Source organism: Corvus kubaryi, unplaced genomic scaffold (genome assembly GCF_017639235.1).
Source record: "Corvus kubaryi isolate FWS band 111438036 unplaced genomic scaffold, C.kubaryi_AGA036_p1.0 121, whole genome shotgun sequence".
NCBI classification, from domain to species: domain Eukaryota; kingdom Metazoa; phylum Chordata; class Aves; order Passeriformes; family Corvidae; genus Corvus; species Corvus kubaryi.
Genome location: NW_024580656.1, coordinates 1,540,932 through 1,566,144, shown reverse-complemented (window position 1 = coordinate 1,566,144; position 25,213 = coordinate 1,540,932). Strand labels below are relative to the sequence as shown.

The following is a 25,213-nucleotide window of genomic DNA, read 5'->3' as shown; positions in this document are numbered from 1 at the left end:
AAATCACGAGGGAGAGACCCTGAGTTCCTTTCCCCGGGCTCACTCCGGTGTTAAACCGTTACTGTCCCTTTGCCAGGAGGTGGCGATGTCCTTTGTGTTATCTGCAGGTGGCCACAGATCTGCTCTGGGGGAAACCCTACAGAATCCCGGGTTCTGGGAGAGAATTCTGCTACAAAATGCCTCATTTTAGCCCAGAACACCTCATTGTGCTATAGAAACCCTATAGAACACCTCGTTCACCCTATAAAATACCTCATTCTGTCAAACACATTTGGTGTAAATAGGCCGAATTTAGAGAGCTTCTGCAGAAAGGCTCCATAAGGACAATGCCTGAGCCATATTTCTCTGAGGACTTCAAACAAAATATAGAATCCCAGAATAATTCAGGTTAGAAAAGCTCTCCAAGGTCATCGAGTCCAAGCTGTGCCCCATCCCCACCCTGTCACCAGCCCAGAGCACTGAGTGCCACATCCAGGCCTTCCTTGGGCACCTCCAGGGATGGGCACTCTGAACTTCCCTGGGCAGCCCTTTCCAACGAAACAACAAAATGACCACTGGAAGTGTCTGAGGAGCCAAGGTGGTACAGGCAGAAAGAAGGGACTTCCATGGCTTCCAGTGGGGTCATTTAGAGTTTTGATTTATGCATCTATTGTAGATATCCCAGTCTGCAGTAAAACACAGGAACCTGGTTGTGGCTATTTTTAAATTTAAATAACACACAGGCCTGATCCAGTACCCCCCACCTCGCTCTCATGGGTAAAACCTTCACTGGCCAAAAAAAACCCTCCAGAGAGGCAAAAAATGCACTCCAAAGAGTGATAAAGACCTGAGCAGAAGTCTAAGTCTGGTTTTATTTCATCTTCAGCACAAGGCTTGGAGGCACAGGTGCCTCACATTCCCAGAAATCAGAATATTCTGAGTTGGAAGGGACCCATAAGGATCATCAAGTCCAATTCTTAAGAAAATGGCCCATATGGGGATGGAAGCCACAACCTTGGCATTACTAGCACCAGGATTGGGATGGATCTGCCATGGAGAATCTGCCACCATCAGTGCCAGGGACATGTCCATGGCATGGGGGTCATGTCTTTATGTGCCTCTGGAGCTCCATGGTTGGGGTTTTGGGATGGGTTTGCTGGGGTTTGGAATGGGTTTGCTGGGGTTTGGGATGGGTTTGTTGGGGTTTGGGATGGGTTTGTTGGGATTTGGGATGGGTTTGTTGGAGTTTGGGATGGGTTTGTTGGGGTTTGGGATGGGCTTGTTTAGTTCTGGAATGAATCACTGGGTCTTGGGATGAGTTGGTTTAGTTCTGGGATGGGTTTGTGGAGGTTTGGGACAGGCTGTTGCAGTTTGGGATGGGTTGCTGGGGTTTGGGATGGGTTTGTTGGGGTTTGAAGTTGGCTGTTAAGTTTTGGAATCAGAGCTCTGGTCTAAGGCAGGGAGCATCCCATGCCTGCAGAGGAGAAGGACGCCTGGGGGAAGGCTTGCAAAGTGAGCTCCAGCTGTTCCAAGGACGGGTCTGAAGGCTTGGGAAGATGTTTGGACCAGTTTCTGAAGAAGAAACTGGGAAAGAGCAGGATTCAGACCCCTCTCAGTGCCGGCACCCTGCAAGGAGAGGGACCTTGCTCTGCCATGCCGCAAGCGGGACACAACAGTGCCAGAGAGGTCACGGCTTCCCACCCCAACCCTGGAAAGGCCCAGTACCTCCAGTTTCCAGGTCTGCCGCACGTATTCCCGCACCATGTTGTCCCTCATGCTGTCAAAGACGCCGGGCTGGGGCTCCACCCCGCTGGGCCGGTTGCAGGGCTTGCGCAGGGGGCAGCAGAGCCCGTCGGCGTCCTTGGAGTAGAACTCGCAGAGCTCCTCGGGGCCGCAGTGGGCCTTGCCCCCCAGGATGGCGTAGGTGCCGTTGAGCTGGCGCTCGATGGGGTAGTGGTAGAACTGCAGGTCGCACACCATGGACAGCACGTAGCCGCCCAGGCTGCGCAGGCACTGCCGCAGCAGGAACAGCCCGTCCGCCATCCCCGCCAGCTTCAGGTGCTCCTCGGCCTCCGAGCGCGCGATGCTGCCGTAGTAGAAGGGCAGGTGAGCGGCGGCGTCCGGCATCTCCCCGCCCGTACTCGCCGCGATGGCTCACGCGCTGCTGGGGCTCAGCCTGGAAGGGAAGATTCGTCCCTGAGGCATCGTTTTGTAAAATGGTTTAGTTGGGGTTCAGACTTTCCTGTCTAGAGGTTCTCCCGCTGGCTCTCTGTGGGGTCGTTTCAAACATCACAGCATCCCACATCCCGCTATCCCGCCCTAACTGGAGCTGGAAAGGGTAAATAAAAATCCACCTGATCTTGATTTAAAGATCCCAAGCTCCAGAGAATCCACTCAATCTTGATTTATAGACCCCAAGGAATAGAGAATGCACCTGATCTCCATTTCAAGATCCCAAGCAATAGAGAATGCCACAGATCCTACAGAGAGTTCCTCCTGTGCTTGATTACCTCCGCTATTAAAAATGTGCTCCTTAAATCCATGTCAATGTGTTTAGCCTTGACTTTCTACCATTTTCTCTCCATCCAAGTTCACCGGGGCTGGAAAGTGCAAATAAAAATCCATCCCATCTTGATTTAAAGATCCCAAGCGATAGAGAATGCACTGAATCCTACAGTGAATTCCTCCAGTGGTTAATTACCTTCACTATTAAAAATGTGCTCCTTACATCTAGAAGTTCCTCTACTGATTATCTGTGTATTCCAAACATCACAGCATCCCACGGTGATTCCTCCATCCCACCCTGACTGAGCTGGAAAGTGTAAATAAAAATCCATCCAATCTTGATTTGAAGATCCCAAGCCATAGAGAATCCACATGATCTTGATTTATAGATCCCAAGGAATAGAGAATCCACCTGATCCTGATTTAAAGATCATAAGCAATAGAGAATTGCCCAAATCCTACAGTAAATTCCTCCAGTGGTTAATTACCTTCTCCATTAAAAATGTGCTCCTTAAATCCATCCTGACATTTTTAGCCTTGACTTCCTACCATTTTCTCTCCAGCCCTGTTCACAATCAAAGGAAATTCTTTGGCCTCTCTGAATAAATGAGTTTTGCCATGGAGCTCTAGGAGGCCAAAACCTTAAATGCATTAAGAGTAAAACACGAAGTGGATATGAAATGTCTAAAACAACATTTAGATAAACAACTGCACCAAGCACAGTGGAAGGAGAGAAACCCAAGTGCTTCTGGGCAGACATCAACCATCAGTCAGCGACAACAAGAAGAAACCTTCCTTGAATTGTTTTTTAGACAATCTATGGAATTTTTCCCCACAATACCTGGCTCTGGCTGGTTCCTGATGCTCTGATCCCGTTGGCAGAGAGGGCCCTTTGTTGACCAAGTCCCTGCAGAGCCCCTGGTGCCGAAGAGCTTTAGGGCTTGTGTCTGTACAGGGCTCGTATCACTATCTTGAATCATCTAAAATCCCACCCAGAGGGTGTTGACGGAGCCCAATTTGCTGTAATCAATGGAAAAATTATCGTAACCAAAGGGTCTCATTTGTTCCCCGGAGCCTGAACTTTGGGGCTGCTCCTTCGCAGATGATGACCCCAAAAAGATCAGAGAGATTTTCTCCACCTGCACCTCCTGCAAATGCGTCACTCATGTGAGGAGTGAAGAAAATATCAGATTTTGGGGCAGCATGCTGGGTATTTGCCCTGATTCTTCCCAATCTGACTCTCATTTCTGGACATGGTGGGAGAAGTCACTTCCCCATGGGCCGAGCCCACTGCTGTGGCCTCTGCTCCCAGGCAGTGGCCAGAGCTGTGCCTGGGCATGTGGCCAGCTCTGCCCTGGTGGTCAGCCCTGCCCTGGCTCATCCCAGCCAGGTTCACCCCTCTCAGCAGCACAGGGCTGCCTCCTGCCATCCCCTGGGATCACTGGAGCTGGGAAGGGCTTGGCTGGATCTCTGTACTGGACAGGCTCAGGAGGAGCTGTTCTGCCCTGTGCACCCTGCCCTGCTCAGCCCTCAGCAGCAAAGGCCTGCCAGGAGCTGGATTTATGGCAACCAGAGCCTCCTCTACCAATTTGCTGTCCCCATGAAGGCCCAAAGTGGCCCTGATGAGAACAGGAAGGGAGAGCAGAGAGGAGGCGTCTCAGCCGAGGCAGGAAACCACAACAGGAAGCGTCAGTGGTTCACAGTCAGCGTGAGGGACCAGCAGAAACCGTCCCAGGTTTCTGCTCAGATCAGCCCAAATTGTGAAGACCCTGTCACCAAATTCACCAAATGGAGCAAAGTGGGGTCTTGGCAGAGCTGCCAGCCTGGAACATGGAGGTGAAGGGAACACGAATGGGAACATCCTGAGGCTCAAACCCAAACTGGGGTTGGTGCTTGGGACCAAAGCAAAGCATCCTAATCCCCTGATGCCTCCAGGCATCAAAGCCCAGACTGGTTCCCAGAGCTGGGTTCAGCTCCTGAGACCAGCTCGCTGCCAGCTCTGCCCAACCTCAGCCTGCTCCCAGGGGAGGGAAAAATCCCAGGAGAATGGGCTGAAGGAGGTGAGCAGTGAGGATGGCAGCTCTTGGGTTTAGCTGCAATCAGGTTCATGAGTCACGTTCATGAGGAAGAGGAAATGCTGAGTGCGCAGGGGGAGGTCGACGGCCTCCTCCGTGAGCTGCTGCTTTCCCCTGGGATAAACAGCCATGAGATCTGCACCCAAACCTGCTGAGTCCCTCCTCGGGAAAGTCCAGGAGCAGAACATCACAGAGAATGGAACACCTTTGTCAGTGGCTCAGCCAGGTGAAAATGAGAGGGCAGAAGTCATTGATGAGATCCGAGCCCTCACAGAATTTCCAGCTGCCCACACACGGTGCTCTGTTATAAACAGGATGTTTTACCTCTCTAAACACGGAGCTGGCAGTGAAGAAACCCTCTCAGAGATAGGGGAGGGACCCCGGGCTCAGAGGTTGGGTCAGGCTGTGCCACCCAAGCCTTGCTGCCATAGATGAACCCTGGTGGGAAATTACTGTGCTGAGAAAAACCTTCCTGGTCCCCAGACACAAGGGGAAGTCACCCGCTAAAGCCTGAGAGCAGATCTGAACAGGGAGATTTATAATCCCTCTAAAGCTCTTACTTTTAAATATTTGTCCTGCTGTCCTGGCTGGTTTTACTGCCCACACGCCAGCTCAGGGTCTCCTCTAATTCCTCTTCCCAACTCCCTCTCTGTTCCTTGGCACCACCTCTGAGTGGACCTGAGCAACCCTGAGCGACCTCAACAAACTTCCTTCAACTTTGTTCTCCCACGCTCTCAGATGCAGCCAGGAATGAGAACCAATTCCACGGACCAGCACCTGAAAGAACCTGTGCAAGGGACCCTCCACCATTATTCATTTCCATTGACAGGAATTAAATCATTAATTGAATAATTAAGCTCATTTTTCCAGCTTAATCTGTGTTCCGTGGGCTGCAGGTGCTGGGTGTTCCCTTGGGTTTGGGTGCTCCCACAGGCTGGGCACGGGGAGCAGGGCTGGAAGCCCAGGGCTCCTCTGGTGATGGCCACGTTGGCAAGTCGGTGTCATGAAGTGAAGATGCACCCAAAAAACAACTCCCACGTGAAATCAGTCTGGTCTGTGCCCCAAGACACAGGAAAGGCAGGCAGGAAGCCCTGGAGATATCACTCAGATCTATTTATAGCTGGCCACTCGTTTTCACTCAGATCAGACGACAACCAACAGGAACTGGTTTGATTTTATAATTTCCCAGAACAGCACTTGGTGCAAATCTGGGCTGGGGGGTTGTACTGGTGAAACTGGAGGCAGCGCTGGCAAGGTTCAGCATCCTGTTAGGACCATGTTTTGGGTCTCCTTGTCCTGGCAGCAATGATCCCACACAGCAAAAATAATCCCTGATAACACAGCCCGGGTTTGGGATTGCTCTGGGGTCATTCCTGGTGGAAAGGGGATGGAGCAGTTTTGGGATTGCCCATCCTGCAGCAGCACCACAGGGGGAGGCAGAGGGTGGCTGTGGGGCACCAGCTCTGTCCTGAGCTCCCCCGGTCTCTGCTGTCCCCTCCTGATGTGACATGGCCACAAAGCTGCTTCTCACGGTGCAGTGCCTGGGCCCACCTGCATTTAATGCCAGATAAATGCACTTGGTTCAGGGCTGTTTGCTCCAGAGGGGATGGGCACGGCCAGGGACCTTCTGCCTGGCCCTCACCTCTTCCCTGCATTTCATTCTCTTGTTCCTGATTTATGGGTGAAGATAAGAAAGGTTGGATAATTCCTGCAGTGTCCAAGTTGCCTTTCCAGGTCGTTCATCCCAGGACTGGCTGGGACTGTGCAAGAGGAGGAACTGAGGACCTGACTCCTGGAGGATTCCTGGGGTTGCTGTTTTTTTTTTTAATCTTAAATAACAGAAAACTTGCAATAATTTTGACTTAACTCGCAATAACTTTGATTCAATGCAGCGTTCCTTAGTTCAAAGAAAAACCTGAAAAACTTCGCTTTGCTTTGACCTGGCTGCATTCTTCTAATTACTAATGTTTAATTATTTGTGCACTCCGTGGCAGCTCTTCCCAAGATTTAGGAGCACTCACATTCCTGGAGCTGCTGTTCTGACCTCCCTGCTGGCTGCTCATTAAGCCCGAGCTGCTCAGCTCTTGATTAACACTTGAGCTGTGTGGAAGTGGGAGTTTGTGAGAGCGGAGCCCGTTTGTGTTTGTGTCACAGACACGGCTGCGTGTGCAGATAACGATCTGCTCTCCTGCTCAGGGAGCCTCACTGACTCACAGCCGCCTGAAATGGGTGAATTTACAGTAAATCCGCAGGAAAACCTCCCTGACTCCCACCAAGGACCTGGTCTGCTCTTGCTGGCGCTGAACCAAGTCCTCAATGCCCCAGCTCTGCCTGTTGCAGAAATGCTCCATAAAAAAATCACCGAGGATGGAAAAGACCTCCAAGCTGGAGTCCAACCTTCGACCCAACACTATCCTGTCCCCTAAACCCCCGCACTGAGTGCCACGTTCAGTTGTTTCTTGAACACCTCCAAAGTGTTCCACCACTTCCCAGGGCAGCCCGTCCCAGTGCTGGACACCCTTTTCCATGAAGAAATCCTTCCTGATGTCCTGCTCCCGCTCTGAAGTGAAATATGGGAGCCATTTGGCCCCAGGGACAATCCCCAGGCCTTTTCAGAAGGAAAAATGTTGAATTCCACAACACTTGCAAGGCCCACGGAGGGACCTGGTGATGTGTGAGGGCTCCTGACAGTGGCAGGACCAGGGAAAAGATGGTCCTGGGGAGTTCAGTGCCCTCCACCCCCTTTTAAATCCCTTCCAGAGACCTCGTGCCACCCCCATCCCAGTGTTAGCAGAGATCCAAAACTGAGGGGATGGTTCTGCTCAAGTGCTTGTGAGTCTCAGAGAAAAGGAGGCTTGGGGGGGACCTTCTCCCTTCTACAAGTCCCTGACAGGAGGGTGGAGCCAGGTGGGGTCAGTCATTTCTCCCAGGTAAAATGATGGGACGAGAGGAAACAGCCTCAACTGTGCCAGGGAGGCTCAGACTGAATATTAGGAGCAGGGTTAAAAAGCCCTGGCACAGCTGCCCAGGGCAGTGGTGGAGTCCCCACCCCTGGAGGGATTTAAAAGGTGTGGCACTTGGGGACAGGGTTAGTGGTGGCTTTCCCAGTGCTGGGTTTACCCTTGGATTAAAGGACCTTAAAGGCCTTTCCCAGCCTCAGCAATGCTGTGATTCAGCCCCACGAGTGCTGGACCCAGCCCGTGCTGACCCACTCAGGGGTGACCGCTTTGCTGTCACTTCCCAGCCAGGAGCTGAGCTGCACAGGCTGCCCTGGCACCCTCAGCTCGGTTAAACATCGATTCCCACGAGTCGGTGCTCGTGGTGGCTCTTGGAGGGGTCACACTGCTCACAGAGCCCTTCCTGACACTCTGTCACCTCTGCCTCGTGTCACCTCTGCTCCCACCTCCCAGATCCTCCCTCCTGCTCTGCTCTGACCCGGCCACTCGGACTCTGCCCCGGCTGAGGATGCTCCTCCTGCCCCAAAGGCAGGAGCGGGTGCAGCAGAGCGTGGGAAATCCACGCCAGGCGGGTTCGGTTTGGTGTCCCCAGATGGCACCGGAGGCCTGGGCTCCTTCAGGTGCTGCTGGGGATTGTTTCTCTCAGGGTGATTTGTTAATGAGCGGAAGCGATTTGCTCCGGGAGCAGGGGAGGGGAGGGGGCTGCGCAGGGACACGGCCACCTGCACTGGGGCTGCTGCTGGGGACAGCTCTGTGCCCGCTCGCTTCAGGCTGCCTTTCTCTAACAGCTGGCACTGCCAGAAAGCAGTTTTTTGGTTCCCAGAAAGCAGCTTTTTGGTGTCACCCTGCTTCCTCTGCGTTTTCCCAGCTGCCTCAGGTGCCTCCCCACAAAGACTGGGGCGGGAATTTCTGTGGGGCCACGGCCACCAGAGGAGGTCACACAGGCAGAGAGCAGCCGAAGCACAGTGAGGACACGGCACCAAGAGGTCTCTGGAAGGTGCAGGTGCTGTGTGAATCCTTCTGGACGGGCACAGGCTCTGTTCCTATTCCCATGTGCTCGTGTCTGTGGGGTCCCACAGCTCTTTCTAGCAGAGAAAGAACCTGTCTCTGATGAAACTGGGTTGTCTGGGTGTTCTCTGAGTGGGAATATGGATGGAAAGGCACATCCAGGCATGGGGGTCTCTGTTCTCCTTGGCACAGGGCAGTTCCTGGGTGACTTTGCACTGGGCCACAGAGCCGGCTCCAGTTCTGCCACCCCTTGCAGGAGTTGAACCAAAATTCTCAGCCCTTTCCCTGAAAAAAAGGGTATCAGTTCCTTATCTCCTCTGAAAAGATCCCTGGACATTTATTTATCCCAGGTAGGAGCCTGGCAGCTCCTGATAGATGAGAACTTAAAGAACAATATTTTTTCCTAAAGAAGAATATTTTTCCCAAAATTCTGCAATGACAGGCAAAGAAAATTGAACCGAGTGTGGTTCTTTGTCCCAACTCCAGCTGACATCAATATTTCAGGACCACCAAGAGGTGCAGACAGGCACGAGTGCCCCCATCCCTGTGTCCTGCAGAGGGAAGAGCTCTGCCAGAGGCTTCAGGGGCTGGCTCAGAGCAGGGACAGAAGCCCTCAGAGCTGCCCCTGGAAGTGGTTTGTAGAAGCATCTTCTCCCAAGCCAGATGTCCCTGGTGAGCAGCTTCCCTCTGGAGCAGGAGGGCGCTGGGCCCGGGCTGGCACTGCTGGGACACTTGTGTGTAAAACCAGGTCCCTGTGCTGTCCTCAGGCTGCCCTGTGGATTCAGCTGGGCAGGCTGTGGACACACCCTGCTGAGCCTTTGTGGAGCCCCTGGAAGCGCTCCTGGCTCCAGAGCCATTGGTCCTGAACGGTTTTTAATGAGGGGCTGTGGCACAGAATTAAACACAACCCCCCCGTTTCCTGCCTGGCATCCCCCGTGCTCCTGGGGGCTGAGAACTCTGCCTCTCAACAGATCGTGCCAGGAGCTTTGTTCTGGGGCTGGGGGAGCCCAGAGCTCATCCCTGCCACCAAAGTGTTGACAACAAATGGAGAGGAGTCAGAAATCCAGCAGGTCCTCTGGCTTTGGGATCCAGCAGGAGCCAAGGACAGGAAACTGCAGCAGTTTGTGCACAAGTTGGAGGAGAAGGGCTCTGATTTTTTTCCTTTGCTTCTCCCTGGCCTCCCTGCATCACCTTTTGCTGAAATGACAACTGACAGACAACCTCAAGGGCCTGGAAATTGACCCCTGCCAGCACAGAGGGTTTGGGGAGTGTCAGACTGCAGGAAGGTTAAACGAGATATTTACATGAGGGACTGAGGAGGAGCTTGTGGCTGAGCCCGTTCCTCAGCTACTTTACTACTTGCTTACTCCTCCAAGTAGCACAGCTCTCACCAGGGTGTAGGAAAGGTGACACAGAGGGCTTTGAGAGCACTGGAAACAAATTCATCCTGGCCTGCACTGGTTTGGGCCCTCCTGAAGGTGCCGAGCAGGTTCGGAGCTGCCCTGAGCAGCGGGCCCTGCTCACCCCTGCCCCGCTCCCTGCTCCAGGTGCCGGAGGGGCTCAGGGCTCTATTTCCAACCACAAGTGGCAGTGGCTTTGGGCCATGAACAGCTGCGCTCTTGCCTCGCCGCTGCCGTTTGAAAATAAAGGCACCACGCGCGTGAAGCGATCGGCGTGGCTGGGCTTCCGTCCTTCAGGGATTCTGCCTCCACTGAGCTCTGAGGGGGAATGGTTGTTGTGTCTCCCTGACACCTCCCTGCTGAGCACAGGCTCTGCTCTGGCTCTGCGTGGTGGCTGCTGCCAGACACGGATGGTTCTGTCCAATCTCTCCTCCCTTCTCCTCTGCCTGCTTCCCAAGGTGGATTTTTAAGGCGTTCTCATTCGGGGCAGCATCTCTGTGCAGATGTGGCATTTTGTACATTTCTGGTTCAAAGCTCTCCTCTAGAGCCACCCCTGCAGCTCTGCAAGTCCCTCCTGGAGAGGAGAATTGAAACAGGGAACCACAGAACCATGGAATGGTTTGGGTTGGGAAGGACCATAAATCCCATCCCATCCCACCCCTGCCATGGGCAGGGACACCTCCCACTGTCTCAGAGTGCTCCAAGCCCTGTCCAGCCTGGCCGTGGACACTGCCAGGGATCCAGGAGCAGCCCCAGCTGCTCGGGCACCCTGTGCCAGGGCCTCAGCACCCTCTGAGTAAGGAATTTCTCCCCATTATCCACCCCAAACCCAGCAGTTGCCACCCAAACCAGCACTGAGCTTGTTGTGCTGCTGCTCTGCCGGTGCCACGTGTTGGTCACCTCTGCTTGGACAACACCAAGGCTTCCCTGAGCCCTGAGCGGCCCCAGAACTGCCCACGGCCACTGGACAGGGGGTTCTGCCTGGGGCAGTGCCAGGTGGAAGTTCCAGCTCCCCCAGACCACTGTGGTCTCTGAACATCTGCAGCAGATGTTGGAGCTGCTCCATCCTTCCGTTCCAGTGGGGCACGGCAGCTCCTGCGCTCCAGGAGTGCCTGGAGCAGGGACACAGCCTTCTGTAGCCCTGCTGGAGGGGCTTTGGGCAGGTTAGGAATGTAGAAATACAGAAATGTGCTGCTCTGGAGTTGGCTGAGACACCAAAGCAGCTTCTCTGTGCTTGCAGTGCCGGGGGCTCTGCTGGCTGTGAGTCACGGGGCTTCTCAATCTTTGAAAGCCCAGGTGAGGGGGCCACCAGGAGCTCCCAGCACCACAAAATGAATGTGTTGGGTTCCTTTTTATAGTCAGAATATTCCTGTGGGCACAGAGGGTGAAAGCTGCTGCCAGGGGGGGAAGAGTTGGAGGAGCCCTGGGTGCTCTCACTGCTCCTCAGACACAGCAAGAGGAGTTCAGTCTACACAGACCAGACCTGAACGTCCCCTGCAGTTTAAAAATGAAAGAATAAAATAAACACCAGCCCTGGGGCTCAGTCCCATGTTCCCAGCACTGTGGTGAGGTTGAAATGAGTTCTTTTGGGAGGGTGATTTGAGCCTCAAAGTGTTGGAAACGTGACAAATTCAGGAGAGAGCAGTGAAAGAGATGAAGGGCCTGGCTGGGCTGATTGATGGGCTCAGCCCTGGGGGATGGGGATGAACATTAATTGTTGGCCAAGAGCGATGGGGGAACATCTGAGAGTGAAGGAGAAGCATCTGAGGAGCACAAGTTTCTTTCAGAGAGGAAAAACTGGTTTGGATGTGCTGATAAAGATGATAAAGGGATAAAGCAGAAGAAATTAATGAGTGGAAAGGAAGTCTGGGTACCAAGAAACATTTCCAAGCAAGAAGATTCATCAGGATGTGGGACAGGGGGAGAGTGGAAGTCCCATTGCCAGCCAGGGGATCAGGGAATGGGAACAATCCTCCCTGGGCAGGAAGAACCTGGGATGAGCTCACAGGACTTTCCCATGTCTAATTCCTGCAATCCTGAGTTCCACTGGGGAAAATCCTACTTCCAGTGTTTTTCTGGGGCCAATGTGATTTCCAGTTCCATCAGTCTTTCGTGGAAAACTGGAAAACACCGAACACAGAGGGATTTTGCTCGTGCTGGTGACATTTTCAGTGGTGTTTTTGTGTGAAAGGAGAGTGGAGCCCTCCCCGTGCACAGCAGTAAATATTCTCTGGCACTTTTTTATAACTCAGTCATCAGGACCGAGGTGAAAAAAAAAACCTTATTCTGCACGGTCTGGTGAGTTCCTGGTGTTTGTCCTTCCTGTGCTCTCAAGGGGAGGTTGCGCTGACCAATACCTGCCCATGCTCAGGCTGTTCTCACATGGGCAAAATCCACCTCTCCCTTCACTTTTCCACCCAGCAGAAAAAACTCTGAGGTGACCTTGCAGCTGAACATCCCATGGCAAGCAAAACCCAGCATTTCCCTCTTGGATGGGACACTAGAAGGAGCAGGGGAGAGTTAATGCTGCCCCACAGAAAACCTTTGGGGCCCTCATGTTGTGCTCCCCCGCCCCAGCTGGACCTGGGGGACAGCAAGAACCCACGGACATGAATTTCCAGGGAGAACACTGTGGTCAGAGGAATGGGGATTGATGCTGGAGATCCCTCTAAGCTGTGGGGGATGTTCCTGGCAGTGTTTTGGGGCACTGAGAGCAGAGTTCTTATTTCCCCCACAGCCACTTCACAGAGCCAGCAGCTTTTATTCAGCACTTCCAGCAGAGCCGGGGTGAAAATCCCTCCACATCCCAGGGAATGCAGGACCCTGGCAGCTGAGCAGGGCCTGTCCTGCCCTACTTGGGCCCAGCTGAGTTCCCAGAAGGGCCTGGAGCTGTTTAACCCCTGTGATTTGATTTTGGGGAGGCACAGACAGCCCCGAGCACCCCTGAGCGTTCCTCCCGTCCCTCTGGCATCCCTTGCCCCGTTCCACTGTGGCTGTGGGGCTTTTCTCCACACTCTCGTCTGCCTCTGCATCCAAATGATGTTCCTCGGGGCAGGATTTGCTGGATGCTTTCTCAGCTCAGCCACAGCTCTGGAGTCTGTGCCCAGTCTGCCCAGTTTGGCTCTGGCAGGATCCTCTTCCATCCCTCCCCCTCTGGCCTGGAGGTGACCACGACAACAGGACCTTGCTACAGAAACTGGGAGATGCTTTTCCACCGGTTTGTGGACACGTGCTCAGTCTCACACTCCTCCCCAGGGCTGCATTAATGAAACAAAGCTCTGGCTGGGATATTTTATTTCTGCTGGGCACTCCCACCTCTGCCTCCGGAGTCCTGTGTGTGAAAGATCAGAACCCAGATAAAAACGGAGGGGTGAACCGTACATGGACGTGCTCACGAGCAATCTACTGGATCTGCACAAACGTCTGACAGGAAAAGCCATGGTTTTCACTGAGAAACCCAGCACTTTCCACGTGTGCTGCAGATCTCAACAACAGATTCGGCTGTGATCTGCTTTCCAGGGTGCTCAGTGCTGCCTGCACCTTTCCAAAATCGAGTTATAAGGGTTCACTCTGCTTCAGAGAGCAGCACTGGGAGTTTTATAGTGAGACAGAAAGCAGGAGAGCCAAACCCCTGAATACTCTGTTCTTCCCTGGCCCACCAGAGTTACTGCAGAGGCTCAGCTGAGGAATTGTTTAGAAGCTTTCCAGAGGCACAAATTGGTTGGTTTTGTAAGAGACTTTTAGGGTTTAAAACACTCAGCCCCTGGGGGTTTTTTGGGCCAAAATAAGAGGGAATCTGAGAAAAACGTGGCTGTGTTGGGCATCTTGGAGGCAGAAGGATTTTCTGTGGGATCTGAGCTCAGGGTTGGAGTCAATCACTGAGAGATGCTGGGGCTGGGGTCTCTTCCAGCTCAGGCTCTGCCTGTCTTTGCTGTCCAGTTAATTCCTGACAGGCAGAAACATCTCTGAAGTGCTGGGAGAGAGCGACTGGTTTGGGTGAAATTGTCACAAAAGAAGGTTTGAGGCTTCACGTATTTTCTGCGGGTGCTGGAGTGCTCCTGGTGTAGTTGGTGGATCAAACAACCCCAGAAATGGTGCTTTTGCTGCTCAGGGATTTCTGCTTCGCAGTTTTCTCATCCAGTGCTGCCCAACCCAGCCCCGGGCAGAATCCAGAGAGTCCCACTCACTCCATCCCACCCATTCCAAGCCCTTGCCAAAGCTCCAGGTGGGTGAACTGGGAGGCTCAAGGTTCTGCTTTGGGATTTAACCCTTCCAGAATATCCTGAGCTGGAAGGGACCCTCAGGGATCATCAGTGCAGCCCCTGGCCCTGCACAGACACCCCAACAACCCCAGCCTGGGCATCCCTGAGAGCGCTGTCCAAACGCTCCTGCAGCTCTGGCAGCCTCGGGGCCGGGCCCATTCCCTGGGGAGCCTGGGCAGTGCCCAGCAGCCTCGGGGGGAAGAACCTTTCCCTGAGCTCCATGCCCAGCCCTGACCCAGCTCCAGCCGTTCCCTGGATGTGTCCAGGAAAGATTTAAAATTGCTCCTGTCTGCTCTGGGAGCTCAGAGCTCCCACCTGCAACACCTGGAGGGATTCTCCCAAAAGCATTTCCCTGTTCCCTGTCCCTTCCAAGGCTTGAGCCCAGGTTTTGTCCAGGGTGAGGAGAGCTTTGCTCCTTGCAGAGGTGCTGCTGCTGCTCTGCCCTTGTGCCACATCAGTTCTGGATTTCGGGGTGGCTGAGGGGTGACATTGATGATCCCTGTCCTGAGGGTGAGGATGATGAGGGAGGTAGAGGAGCTCCCAGCAATGGGCTGGAGTTTTCCCAGGTAAAACACTCGTGTTTGCACTGTTCTGCCCCCAGGAAGGACATTCCAGCTCTAGGAATCTGGGATCTGGGGCTGTGAAGGAACAATCCCTTGGTCACCTTTACACATCCTCTTGTACAGCCAGCGAGGCTCAGAACTGAAGTTCTTGTGCTGTTCTAAAATCCCGTGGGATTTTCAGAAAAATCTGGCATTACCTGAAGCCTCTTACCCCATTCCTTGTGCCAGAGCCCTAAATCTGTCTGAGTTCTGAACTCCCTGCAGGAATTTTGTGTTGTCTCGTCCCCTCAGGGGCATCCAGGAGGTGAAGTGGTTGCTTTGCCGTGAACTTCGGGCTCATTCAGAATAAAAAGAATAAAGAGAATAAAATAAAAGAATAAAACGACTGTGGGTGTCTCCCAAGGTTCAGGTGACAAGCCCTGCATAAAGTTTCAAATATTTCAGCATTTATCCTGTGGGGTTTGGGTGCATCTGTCCCTGCTGAAGGAATTCTGTCACTGAGGGACTCCTGGATCCTGCTGGAAGCCAAAGAATGGCTGGAGAGGCTTCAGTTCTATGATTTATCAAAGCAGGGCTTGGCCAAGCTTGGCTTGAACTGGGAGATGCTGGGATGGTGAACCCCAGGGGTCAGGAGCAATCTGAGGTCCTGCTTCTGCTGCAAATGTCACGTTAGGTTGGGAATTGAGGTCCCCACATTCCCCCTTTGGTTCTTGCTGCTCCCAGGGCAGTGGGGGATGGCTCCTGGATTGCCCAGGGAATGTTTGATGCCCCAGGAAACACTTTCCCAGCTCTGTGGAGAAGAGCCAGGGCAGTGGAAACCTGGACTGATGGAGCCTGCACTGGAATCTCCTGGCTGGAAGGTCAGAAAGGGGAAAATTAAAACAGAAAGTTTCGGAGCAGGGATGTTTATTGAGCATCAGATGCTCTGGTTGGAGTTTTAAAAGAGGAAAGATGAACCTAAGGCTGAAATCCAACCTGCCACAAGGAAGGGAATTCTGCAGGATCCAGCTGAGAGCCCAAAATCCCACGTGTGGAATGTCCTGGTGGTGGGTGATGCTCTGGAAGGGTCCAGGGAGTGGGAGCTCAGACTTTGCCTGAGCAGTGCTGGAACTTTATTTCAAAGCAGAGAGAGAACGTTCCTTTCTTCGTCTGTGTTCTGGGGATTAAACAGGAATCCTGGCTGGGCAGGACTACAGGGTGGCCAGAGGAAATTCCCAAAGAGGAAATTCCCAAAGAGGGAAATGAAGACAACTGGGAAGTGAGAGGGGTGCACATGAGCTCCTGTGCTGCAAGAAGCGCTCCTCTCTGCGGGGTCAGGACATCCCCGCACGCGAGCGCTGATTTGCCAGGGGCGGTGGGAATCTGCTCCCACATTCCCTGAGTGTGGCAATGCTCCCCTCACTGGCAGCTTGGCATCCCTATTTTCCAAGTAGAAAGCTGAGGCAGAGGGAAATGAAAGGGTCAGATCTGGCCAGGGCATTGTGTTTGTTTTTAATTACGATGGCAAAGGGGTTTTGTTCCAGTGATTTGGGTGGGATGTGGGCAAATGGAGTTATCTCAGGCTGGTTCGTGTTCTACCCTCTCTGCCTCCCTCACTGAGGCTGGAATTTGATGCCTGGCTCTGTTTGGAGTTTGTGGGAGCTGCCCATGGCCCCCATGGGATCTGTCCCATGTGCTGGGCTCTCTCTGCTGTGCCCGTTCAATCCCACACCCAGCAGAGCCTTTCCTGGTGCCTCTGGGATACTACAAGGCTAAATCAGCACATCCAGGGATCAAAGCTGTGTTTAAAAATGCACATTCCTGCTCTAGGGACTAAGCAATAGACTGACAGCTTGTATTATAATGTAATATAATATAATATAATATAATATAATATAATATAATATAATATATTGTAATATATTTTAATATCTTTCAATATCTTTCAATATCTTTCAATATTATTCATTATATTATATTAACTGTATTTATTATATCTATGTCTATACTTTAGGATGTACTTAAAGCCTGTATTATGTTACCCAAGCATTAAACGTTGGGGGTGTTCACCTGGAGAAGGCTCCAGGGAGAGCTCAGAGCCCCTTGCAGGGCCTAAAGGGGCTCCAGGAGAGCTGCAGAGGGACTGGGGACAAGGCATGGAGGGCCAGGACCCAGGGAATGGCTTCCCAGTGCCAGAGGGCAGGGCTGGATGGGAGATTGGGCAGGAATTGTTCCCTGGGAGGGTGGGCAGGCCCTGGCCCAGGGTGCCCAGAGCAGCTGGGGCTGCCCCTGGATCCCTGGCAGTGCCCAAGGCCAGGCTGGACACTGGGGCTTGGAGCAGCCTGGGACAGTGGGAGGTGTCCCTGCCCATGGCAGGGGTGGCACTGGATGGGCTTTAAGGTCCCTCTCAACCCAAACCATTCTGGGATTCCACAGCTTTAATTCCCAACCCATCCATTTGCTGTAACCACCTAATCCTCCCTCTGAGTCCACAGAAATTCCTGGGAAATCAAGCACTAAACAAAATGTGTGAGGCCTTCAATCACCTGGGAACAATTATTTGAACTTTTGAGTATTTCCAACCCTCCAGAATTTCCCGCTTTGCCCCACAAAGAGCCGCTCCCTGCTCCTTTCTCTTCCCAGCCACGTTACCCAACTCAACCCCAAATATCAGAGGTGAAAGAAATCCTTTCATTGCCACCCTTTGCCTTCAGCCTCTCTATTTTTGTGACTCCAGTCCCACCTGCTCAGGGTTTGGGTGAGGAAAAGCTCGGCTTAACTGACACATCTTTGTCCTTCCTGACCTTTGCAGCTCAAGCTCTGTGCCTGGTTGAGTGGGTTTGCATCACGGATGGAAGCTGGGCATTGCCAGGATTTCTGCTTTTTGTGGAGCTGGGTGCTTTACAGAGAGACTATGGCATCGTCCTGGTTATCTGAGAGTTTCCAGGAAAGCCTCTTTCCTAAGTTCTTAATGGGAATTAACTTTTAAAGTTTTATATTTATACGTGTGAACTCGAAATCCTGCCATGGCATCACCCACATTTCTTTAGGAAACCCCATTCCTGGCAGCATAAGCAAATTTTCCAGAGAATTGGGTCCCTCTTCTCAGGAGGGAAAAGGAGGATGAGGGATTGAAAACAACAGAATCATAAATAAATAAATCAGGAAGCACAGCCCCACAGATCCGTCTGCTCACCCCCTGCCAGCGAGGAGCCTGATCCCTTCTCCAGTTCTTCCCTGGGATGGGCTTTCCTGGTGTCCCTGTGGGGTTTATTCCCAGTCTAATGGATAGCAAAGGTTTTCTGAGGTTCAAACCCACCTTTCCCTTGTCCCAGGTTATTTCCTAACACCCCAGACTGTGTTTGGGCTGATTTGGAGCTGTGCCTGTTTTCACCTAGTAGCAGCAGAGGAGATGCCAAAGAAATCCAAGGAAATAAAAGTGACTTTGCCTCTGGATTTTTGTTTGTTGTTAGGATGGCCAGCAGCAAATCCCTGAAGTGCTCCGGAGTGTTTGGAGCATTATCCAGCAGGTGCCAGGTATCCTCAATCCTCCCACATTGCTACCAAGACCCTAAACCTTCCCACATTGCCACCGAGACCCTAAATCTTCCCACACTGCCACCGAGACCCTAAACCTTCCCATATTGCCACCAAGATCCTAAACCTTTCCACGGTGCCTCTGAGGCTCGCAGGAAGTTTAAAGAGAAGCTTCCAGAGTTCTGATGCCATGTCCAGAGGCAAAGGGACGGGGATGGCTGGCCAAGAGTGTTGGACCACGAGCCATCATCCCCTCATCTTCTGACCCGTCTAAACCCCCTCAGCTTCCAAAAGGACGTGATGCCCCCAACTCAAGTCCGTTTTTTTCCAGTGGAGTGATCAGTGGGAAGAGAAAGGTCACGTGAGGAATTAATCTGGAATCTTAACACCAACATTTCACGGGATCCTCCCTCCAAACCCCCCGGTGCTGCAGAAAGGCACCGGGCAGGGAGCAGAGCAGCCATGACAGAACCGCCACCCAAGACACCAGCAGCGATCAAAAAGTGCCTCTTACCTGCTCTGCTGAGGAACACAGCGGCTTCAGGGGCTCCCCTACAGCAGCTGGGAAGCAGGAAAGGAAAAAAGAGGGAAAATAATCTCTGTTGAGTGAGGGTTGTGCCGATTTTGGGAAAGAAGAGGCCGCAGCATCCAGTGAGAGCTCCGGCATTCGCAAACCACCTCTAGCTGGGTTTCTCTGAAATGTGACCCTATTTCCTTGTTTCACAGGAAAGGAAAGGAGATCAAACAAAAGCTGTGCTGCTCTGAGGAGTGAAAGAGCTCTGAGATCTTCCCCGTGCCAGGGCAGGGGTCTGCTGTGGAAGAGAACAGATCAGAGGGAGGTGGTGAGGAGCTGTTGTTGTTTAAATGAATGTTTTAGGGGGAGACATTGCTTGGGGAGCAAAGTTCTCTTCTTGAGCAGCTCCAACCAAGCAGATGTTGGTGGGAAGGGAATCTCTGTGCATGAGGGTCTTTGCCACAGGATCACAGAATCAGCTGGGCTGGAAAAGCCCTCTGAGATCATCGAGTCCAAGCTGTGCCACATCCCCACCTTGTCCCCAGCCCAGAGCACAGAGTGCCACTTCCAGGCCTTCCTTGGGCACCTCCAGGGATGGGCACTCCAAACCTCCCTGGGCAGCCCCTGCCAAGGCCTGACCACCCTTTCCATGGAGAAATTCCTCCTGATGTCCACCCTGAGCCTCCCCTGGCACAGCTTGGGGCCATTTCCTCCATCCTGTCCCCGTTCCCTGGGAGCAGAGCCTGACCCCCCCCGGCTGCCCGCTCCTGTCAGAGCCGTTATCACACCAGGCTGTGCCTCTTGGAAATCATGGAGGAGTAAGGAAAACTGAATTTCTTTGGATTTTCCACATCCAAGCCAGGAGCTACTGAGAAAGGCCCTCTGTGAAGGCCTACTTGGGAGCTCTGATGGACCAGAGCTGGCTCAGGAACCCAAGAAGCCTCTCATGGCCTGGTTCTCCTCCCTATTTCAGTGATCAGCTCTTTGTAGTGCCAGAGTGGCCAGAATGTTGTCAGCTGGGCTGGGGACCTTCCATCTCCAGTGCCACCACTGACAGCTGGGCTGGGAACCATCCAGCTTTGGTCCCACCACTGTCAGCTGGGCTGGGGACCGTCCAGCTCCAGTGCCACCAAAGGGTGTTTATGTTTTGCAGGGTTTCCAGCTGCTCCTCAGGGCCAGGTCTCCCTTTCCAGAAGGAAAAATCCCCGTGTTTCATCCCCATCTCGCTGCCACCTGTCCTGGAACTGATGGGTACAGGGACAAGGGCCAGCCTTGGAGAAAGGCTGCGGCACCACAGAATCATGGAATGCTTTGGGTTGGAAAGGAACCTTAAAGCCCATCTTGTTCCAACCCCCTGCCATGGGGCAGGGACATCTCCCACCAGAACAGGATGCTCCAACCTGGCCATGACTAATTCCTGCTGAATGCAAAGAGGTGTCCCAAGGACAAAGTGTCCCAAGGACAATCCCAAAGTTTTTTGCTTTTTCTGGCAAAAAATTGTACTGTAGAAGTCGGGACTAAGGAAGGCCCTGATCCCAGCAGGATGAGCTTAGTGATGCTCAGGACTGACTGGAATAAAAGAATTTGGGAATAAGGTTGGATTGGCAGAGTACAAGGTGTCCCTGAGCATCCCTCAGCCCCATGGAATGTCGTTGCCGAATCCCCCCAGGAGCCCTTTGTTTACATTTTCACGTGGAGCTGTTCACGACATTTACCCAGAAATCCACAACAAAGCTTTTTCCAAGGACAAGGGGAGATCCTGAGGTGAAAATGCAGCACCCCAACACCCCTCCCCCGCAGCGCCCGCAGCAAAACCCACCTGAATGTTTGTCCTTTGCCCCAAAATCCCCACAAAATTCTGGGATCAGGCACAACGATCTGGACAATCACTTCTTGATGGCTCCGCTCTCAAAGCCTGTGGCTCCTTCCAGGCGGCGTTACACGTTTGGGAAACACCGACCCTATTTTATTTAACACCTGGGACTAATTAAGTCCAGCTTTACTGTTGGGCAATTAGTTCACATGTCTGTGCCCCGTGGAAAAACAAACCCGTTTGTTTCGCTCGCAGGTTCTCAACCTGCAGCCTCTGGGCTCCAAACAAAGCCGAGCACTTTGTTTATTGCTGCAGTAGCTGAAGGGCTGAATGGAGCTTTGTTGTGTTGGGTGCTGAACAGCCATAAAAAGGGTGAGTCTGTGGCCAAGGAGCTTGTCCCAACATGGACTTGGGGCCAGGCTGTGATGTAGAGCCAGAGCTGGGAACTCTGCCCAGGTCCTGCAGTTCAGACATAGCAAGGGAGGGAGAATATTTCATTTTATGTACAGAATGCTTACACAGAATTACCCCATCACGCCTCAGCACCGTTCCCTGTGCGTCCTAATGGCAGCTGGGACGGAGTCTGAAGCCTTTTCAAGCCTTCAAATGAGCCCTGGCCTCGGTGCCGTGCGGGGTGGATGCGTTGGGCGTCATCCAGCACCACCGGGAAGCGCCAAATCAGCCTGGAAGTGTCGGTTTTTGTGCTTCCCTGGGGTTCAGGCCATCATCCCAGGGGATTTCCATCATCCCAGGGTGTTTCCATCATCTCAGCAGGGTTTCCATCATCCTGGTGAGGTTTCCATCATCCCCCCGGGGTTTCCAGCATCCCAGTGGAGTTTCCATCATCCCGGAAGGTTCCCATCATCCTGGCAGGGTTTCCATCATCCCCCTGAGGTTTCCATCATCCCAGTGGGGTTTCCATCATCCTGGCAGGGTTTTGATCATCCCAGTGGGGTTTCCATCATCCCCCTGGCGTTTCCATCATCCTGGCAGGGTTCCCATCATCCCAGCAGGGATTCCATCATCCCAGTGAGGTTTCTGTCATCCCAGTGGGGTTTCCATCATCCCAGTGGGGTTTCCATCATCCCAGGGTGTTTCCATCATCCCCCTGGGGTTTCCAGCATCTCAGTGGGGTTTCCATCATCCCGGAAGGTTCCCATCATCCTGGCAGGGTTTCCATCATCCCCCTGAGGTTTCCATCATCCCAATGGGGTTTCCATCATCCTGGCAGGGTTCCCAGCATCCCAGCAGGGTTTCCATCATCTCAGTGGGGTCTCCATCATCTCAGCGGGGTTTCCATCATCTCAGCAGGGTTTCCATCATCCCAGTGGGGGTTCCATCATCCCAATGGGGTTTCCATCATCCTGGCAGGGTTTTGATCATCCCAGTGGGGTTTCCATCATCCCCCCGGCATTTCCGTCATCCTGGTAGGGTTTCCATCATCCCAGCAGGGATTCCAGCATCCCGGAGGGTTTCCATCATCCTAGTGGGGTTTCCATCACCCCAGGGTGTTTCCAGCATCCCGGAGGGATCCCAGCATCCCGGCCGGACCCGGCGCGCTCCGTGCAGCCACAGGAGGGTGCAGTGTCCCCGGGCTGCTCCCGGAGCCAGGCACTCTCCTCTCCATCCCCCCGCCCCAGACAGCGAGGATTTCAAATATCTGCTGGAAATTCAGCCTTGTCTCCTCATCCTAGGGGGAGGAAGGAGCTGGGTGATTTTGGAGATAAAATTTGGGGGTTGTTTCTTGCCTGCAAAACCATTTTTTCAGGCAGATTTTCAGGCGGTTTCTGATACCAAACTCATCTGGAAAATAAACTTTCTAGCGACCTTAGGGACTGAAAATTCCTATTCTTTATGCTATTTATCACCTCCTCCTCTTTGCTGTGAGCCTCTGGTCTTTTTACCATTCTCTGTTTTCCAGGATTTGTGCAGGTGATGGAGGTCTTGGCTTGTGAGGGTTGTGCAGCTCCATCCCCTCCTCAGAGACAGGTCAAGACTGGAGTAAAGCCCGGTTTTGGAGCTGGTCTGGTGCAAATCTGAGGGTTCTCGGAGCAGTGCTGGGTTGGGGGAATTTGCCTTTTAAGTCAGGAGTCTCTAACTCTGTATTTACCACCCAGGAGGGACTGGAAATTCTGCAAATCAACGGAAAAGAAGTTTTCCAAAGGGTCTGGCAGAACAGAGCCACTCTCCGGGGAAGGAAAACTGGGAATCTGCCCCTCAGTCCCTGTTCATTCCACGCTGAGTGTGTTTGAGACCAGCTCCAGCAGACAGAACACCCCTGGAATGGCACCGGGCCACGCTCGCAGCAATTAGTCTTCCCTTGGCCAGCAGCAGCACCATTCAATTAAACCCCAAATATTTTGTTCAGTTGCTCTTTTCTGGGTGTGCTCTGGGGGCTCAGACAATGGCCAGCGTGGCCTGGGGAGGAAGGAAACCACTCTGTCCACCCAGCCAGGGAACTGGCCCAAAATCCAGCCCAGCAATCAATCCCAGTCCCTTTGAACTCAGTTTTCCAGTGCAGAGCCAGCCCTTTCCAGTCTGGACAGAGAGAGTGGCTGGAGTGGAGCTGGGGGCTGTGATCTCCCACCCTCAGCCAGCTCCTCCTGGGAGCAAAGGATGTTTTCCTTGTTTTTTCAGGGCTATTCAGATCAGGAAACCTTCCAGGCAGCACAAAATGCTGGGGGACTCAGGAGGTCCCTCCTGGGCACCTCCTGCTGCTGCTCCATCCCAGGAGGGGCATTCAGAGGGCTCCAGAAAAGGCTTTAAACAAACTCATGTCAGAACATGAATTACGGCTGGCACAACTCCTGCTCAGGTTCATCCTGCTTTGCTGACAGCAGAGGATCCAGGAGGATCCGCCACAAAAATACCACAGCTTCTTGCTTTTTCCTTCATCCCTTTGGTTTGTTTTTTTCAGGCCAGCATCCCATCAGGACATGGAGCTGGCCAGGCCTTTGAGGCTTTTTTCTTTCTCCATCCCCATCTCACGGTCTGGTGGCTGCAGGCTGGTGCAGGGGCAGCCTGGGTGGCACCAGGGACCGTGGCCAGGAGCTCCCGTGGCTTTGGCGCTGGCTGTGCCTGGAAGGGTCATGGCAGGACACAAGGCTGCAGGGGCTGTCCTGGCATCCACACCAACTGCCCAGGGCTGCAAATCCCCTCTCACTGCCCCGGAGCCCCCCTGCAATCCCCTGCTGGGGTCTCAGGTTCAGGGAGTTTGCTTTAATACATATATATAATATATTTATATATGTTACATCTCCCCCTGGCAACTTCGCACCCCTTAACTGTTCATTCAAATCCTCCTGGAAGAAAAGGCACCTCCGGGGTGGTTTTGGGGTTGCTCTGTCCCCAGAGAGGGCTCAGGCTGGGGGTCCATCCACACCCTGGCGCTTCCATCCTTTCCCCAGGGCCCCTCTCTCTTCCCAGGGAAAAGCAGGGCAGCTCGGAAAGGCTCCTTTTTCCAACATTTTGCGGCACTGCCAGGTAATTCTCTCTCCACCGAGGCTCCCAAACTCAGCTTTGGAATCCCAGAGCCGCCTTCAGAAGGGAGGAGGAAATGAGCTCCTGCCTTTCATTGTTGCTGATCTCTGAGGTGTCCTGCGCGGGGGTTGTTTGGAAAGAAGCAGCATTTGGTTACTTCCAGTGCTTATTCTCCACTTTGGAGGTGGGTTGTCCTCGGTGGGACACTCCACGGTGGCAGCAGGGCAGGAGAATGCCGGGATCAGCGGAGCCAGCGGGGCCCGAATGATGTAACTGCAGAGGGAAGGGACTTCTGAAAACATCGGCGAGTTCTTGAGGGCTTTTTTTCGATTCAAAGCCAATCCCTGCCATTGCTGTGAGCACGGCTGCCTTTCAGGCCATTTCCTCACACACTCCCTGGGTTTTTAAAAGCATTTGGAAAGCTCCGGTTAAAATGAAGGATGGGGGTGGTGTTTGTTGTTGGGGGGGTGGGGGGGGAACCAAACCAAAACCAATCCTGGCTTGCTTTATCTGCTTTGTCCGCACTATCAGCACGGGCTCTCTGCTTTATGGCTTTTCCTGGGATGTTTTATCCACCGGGGAGCCGCCGGCATCGCCTCCAGGGCTGCCCCGAGCTCCCTCCCTGCTCCTCCACAGAAAGGCTGATTAGTTTTATACTCTTTCAGCCAAGACCTGCCTTCTGCACTGATGTCAGCAGTCAGGGCGGGACTTTTCCAGCCTTGTGGGTTTGGGGATTTTTTTTTTTCTTTTTTCCTTTTTTTTTTTTCTCTTTTGGATAATCCTGGCAAAATTCCTGAGCAAAGTTGTTGGTTTGTTGTTGTTTTTTTTTTTCTCCCTCTTTCTTTCTTTTTTTTTGTTTTTTTTTTTTTTTCTCGAGCAGCCCCTATCCATGTGCTGCCTCCGAGCCGCTCTCTTATTACTGCTCACTTCCTGAAAGGAGACTTTTTAGCAAAGGCTCCAGCTCCAGCTCTGCCTGGGTCTGACAGAAGAAGGTTCTTGAGGAAGGCGACACAAACCCTCAGCCTGGAAACTTTCTGACACGCGCAGGGCTGAGGGGGAGAGAGGAGCTTTTGGCTGCTGCTGGGAAAAAGAAGAGAAAAAAAAAGAGAGAGAGAGAAGCTGAAAGAATTAAAAGGGGAAA

At 52.9% G+C, this 25,213-nt stretch overlaps 1 protein-coding gene across 4 annotated transcripts in view; it reads right to left on the bottom strand.

The window, feature by feature from the left end:
* Positions 1 to 20,906, bottom strand: part of LOC121673786 (tyrosine-protein kinase ZAP-70) — a 33,220-nt gene extending 12,314 nt beyond the window's left edge. For 3 of the 4 annotated variants that reach the window (XM_042047546.1, XM_042047704.1, XM_042047791.1), the window contains exons 1-2: positions 18,780 to 18,948; positions 1,705 to 2,155 (exon numbers count right to left, since the gene is read on the bottom strand). In XM_042047546.1, coding sequence (XP_041903480.1) covers positions 1,705 to 2,106 — 402 coding nt within the window. In that variant the 5' untranslated portion in view covers positions 2,107 to 2,155; positions 18,780 to 18,948. Of the gene's footprint in view, positions 1 to 1,704; positions 2,156 to 18,779; positions 18,949 to 20,598 lie in introns of those variants that run through there. The other variant, XM_042047622.1, reaches the window with a different exon arrangement.
* Between the last annotated feature and the right edge of the window lie 4,307 nt (positions 20,907 to 25,213).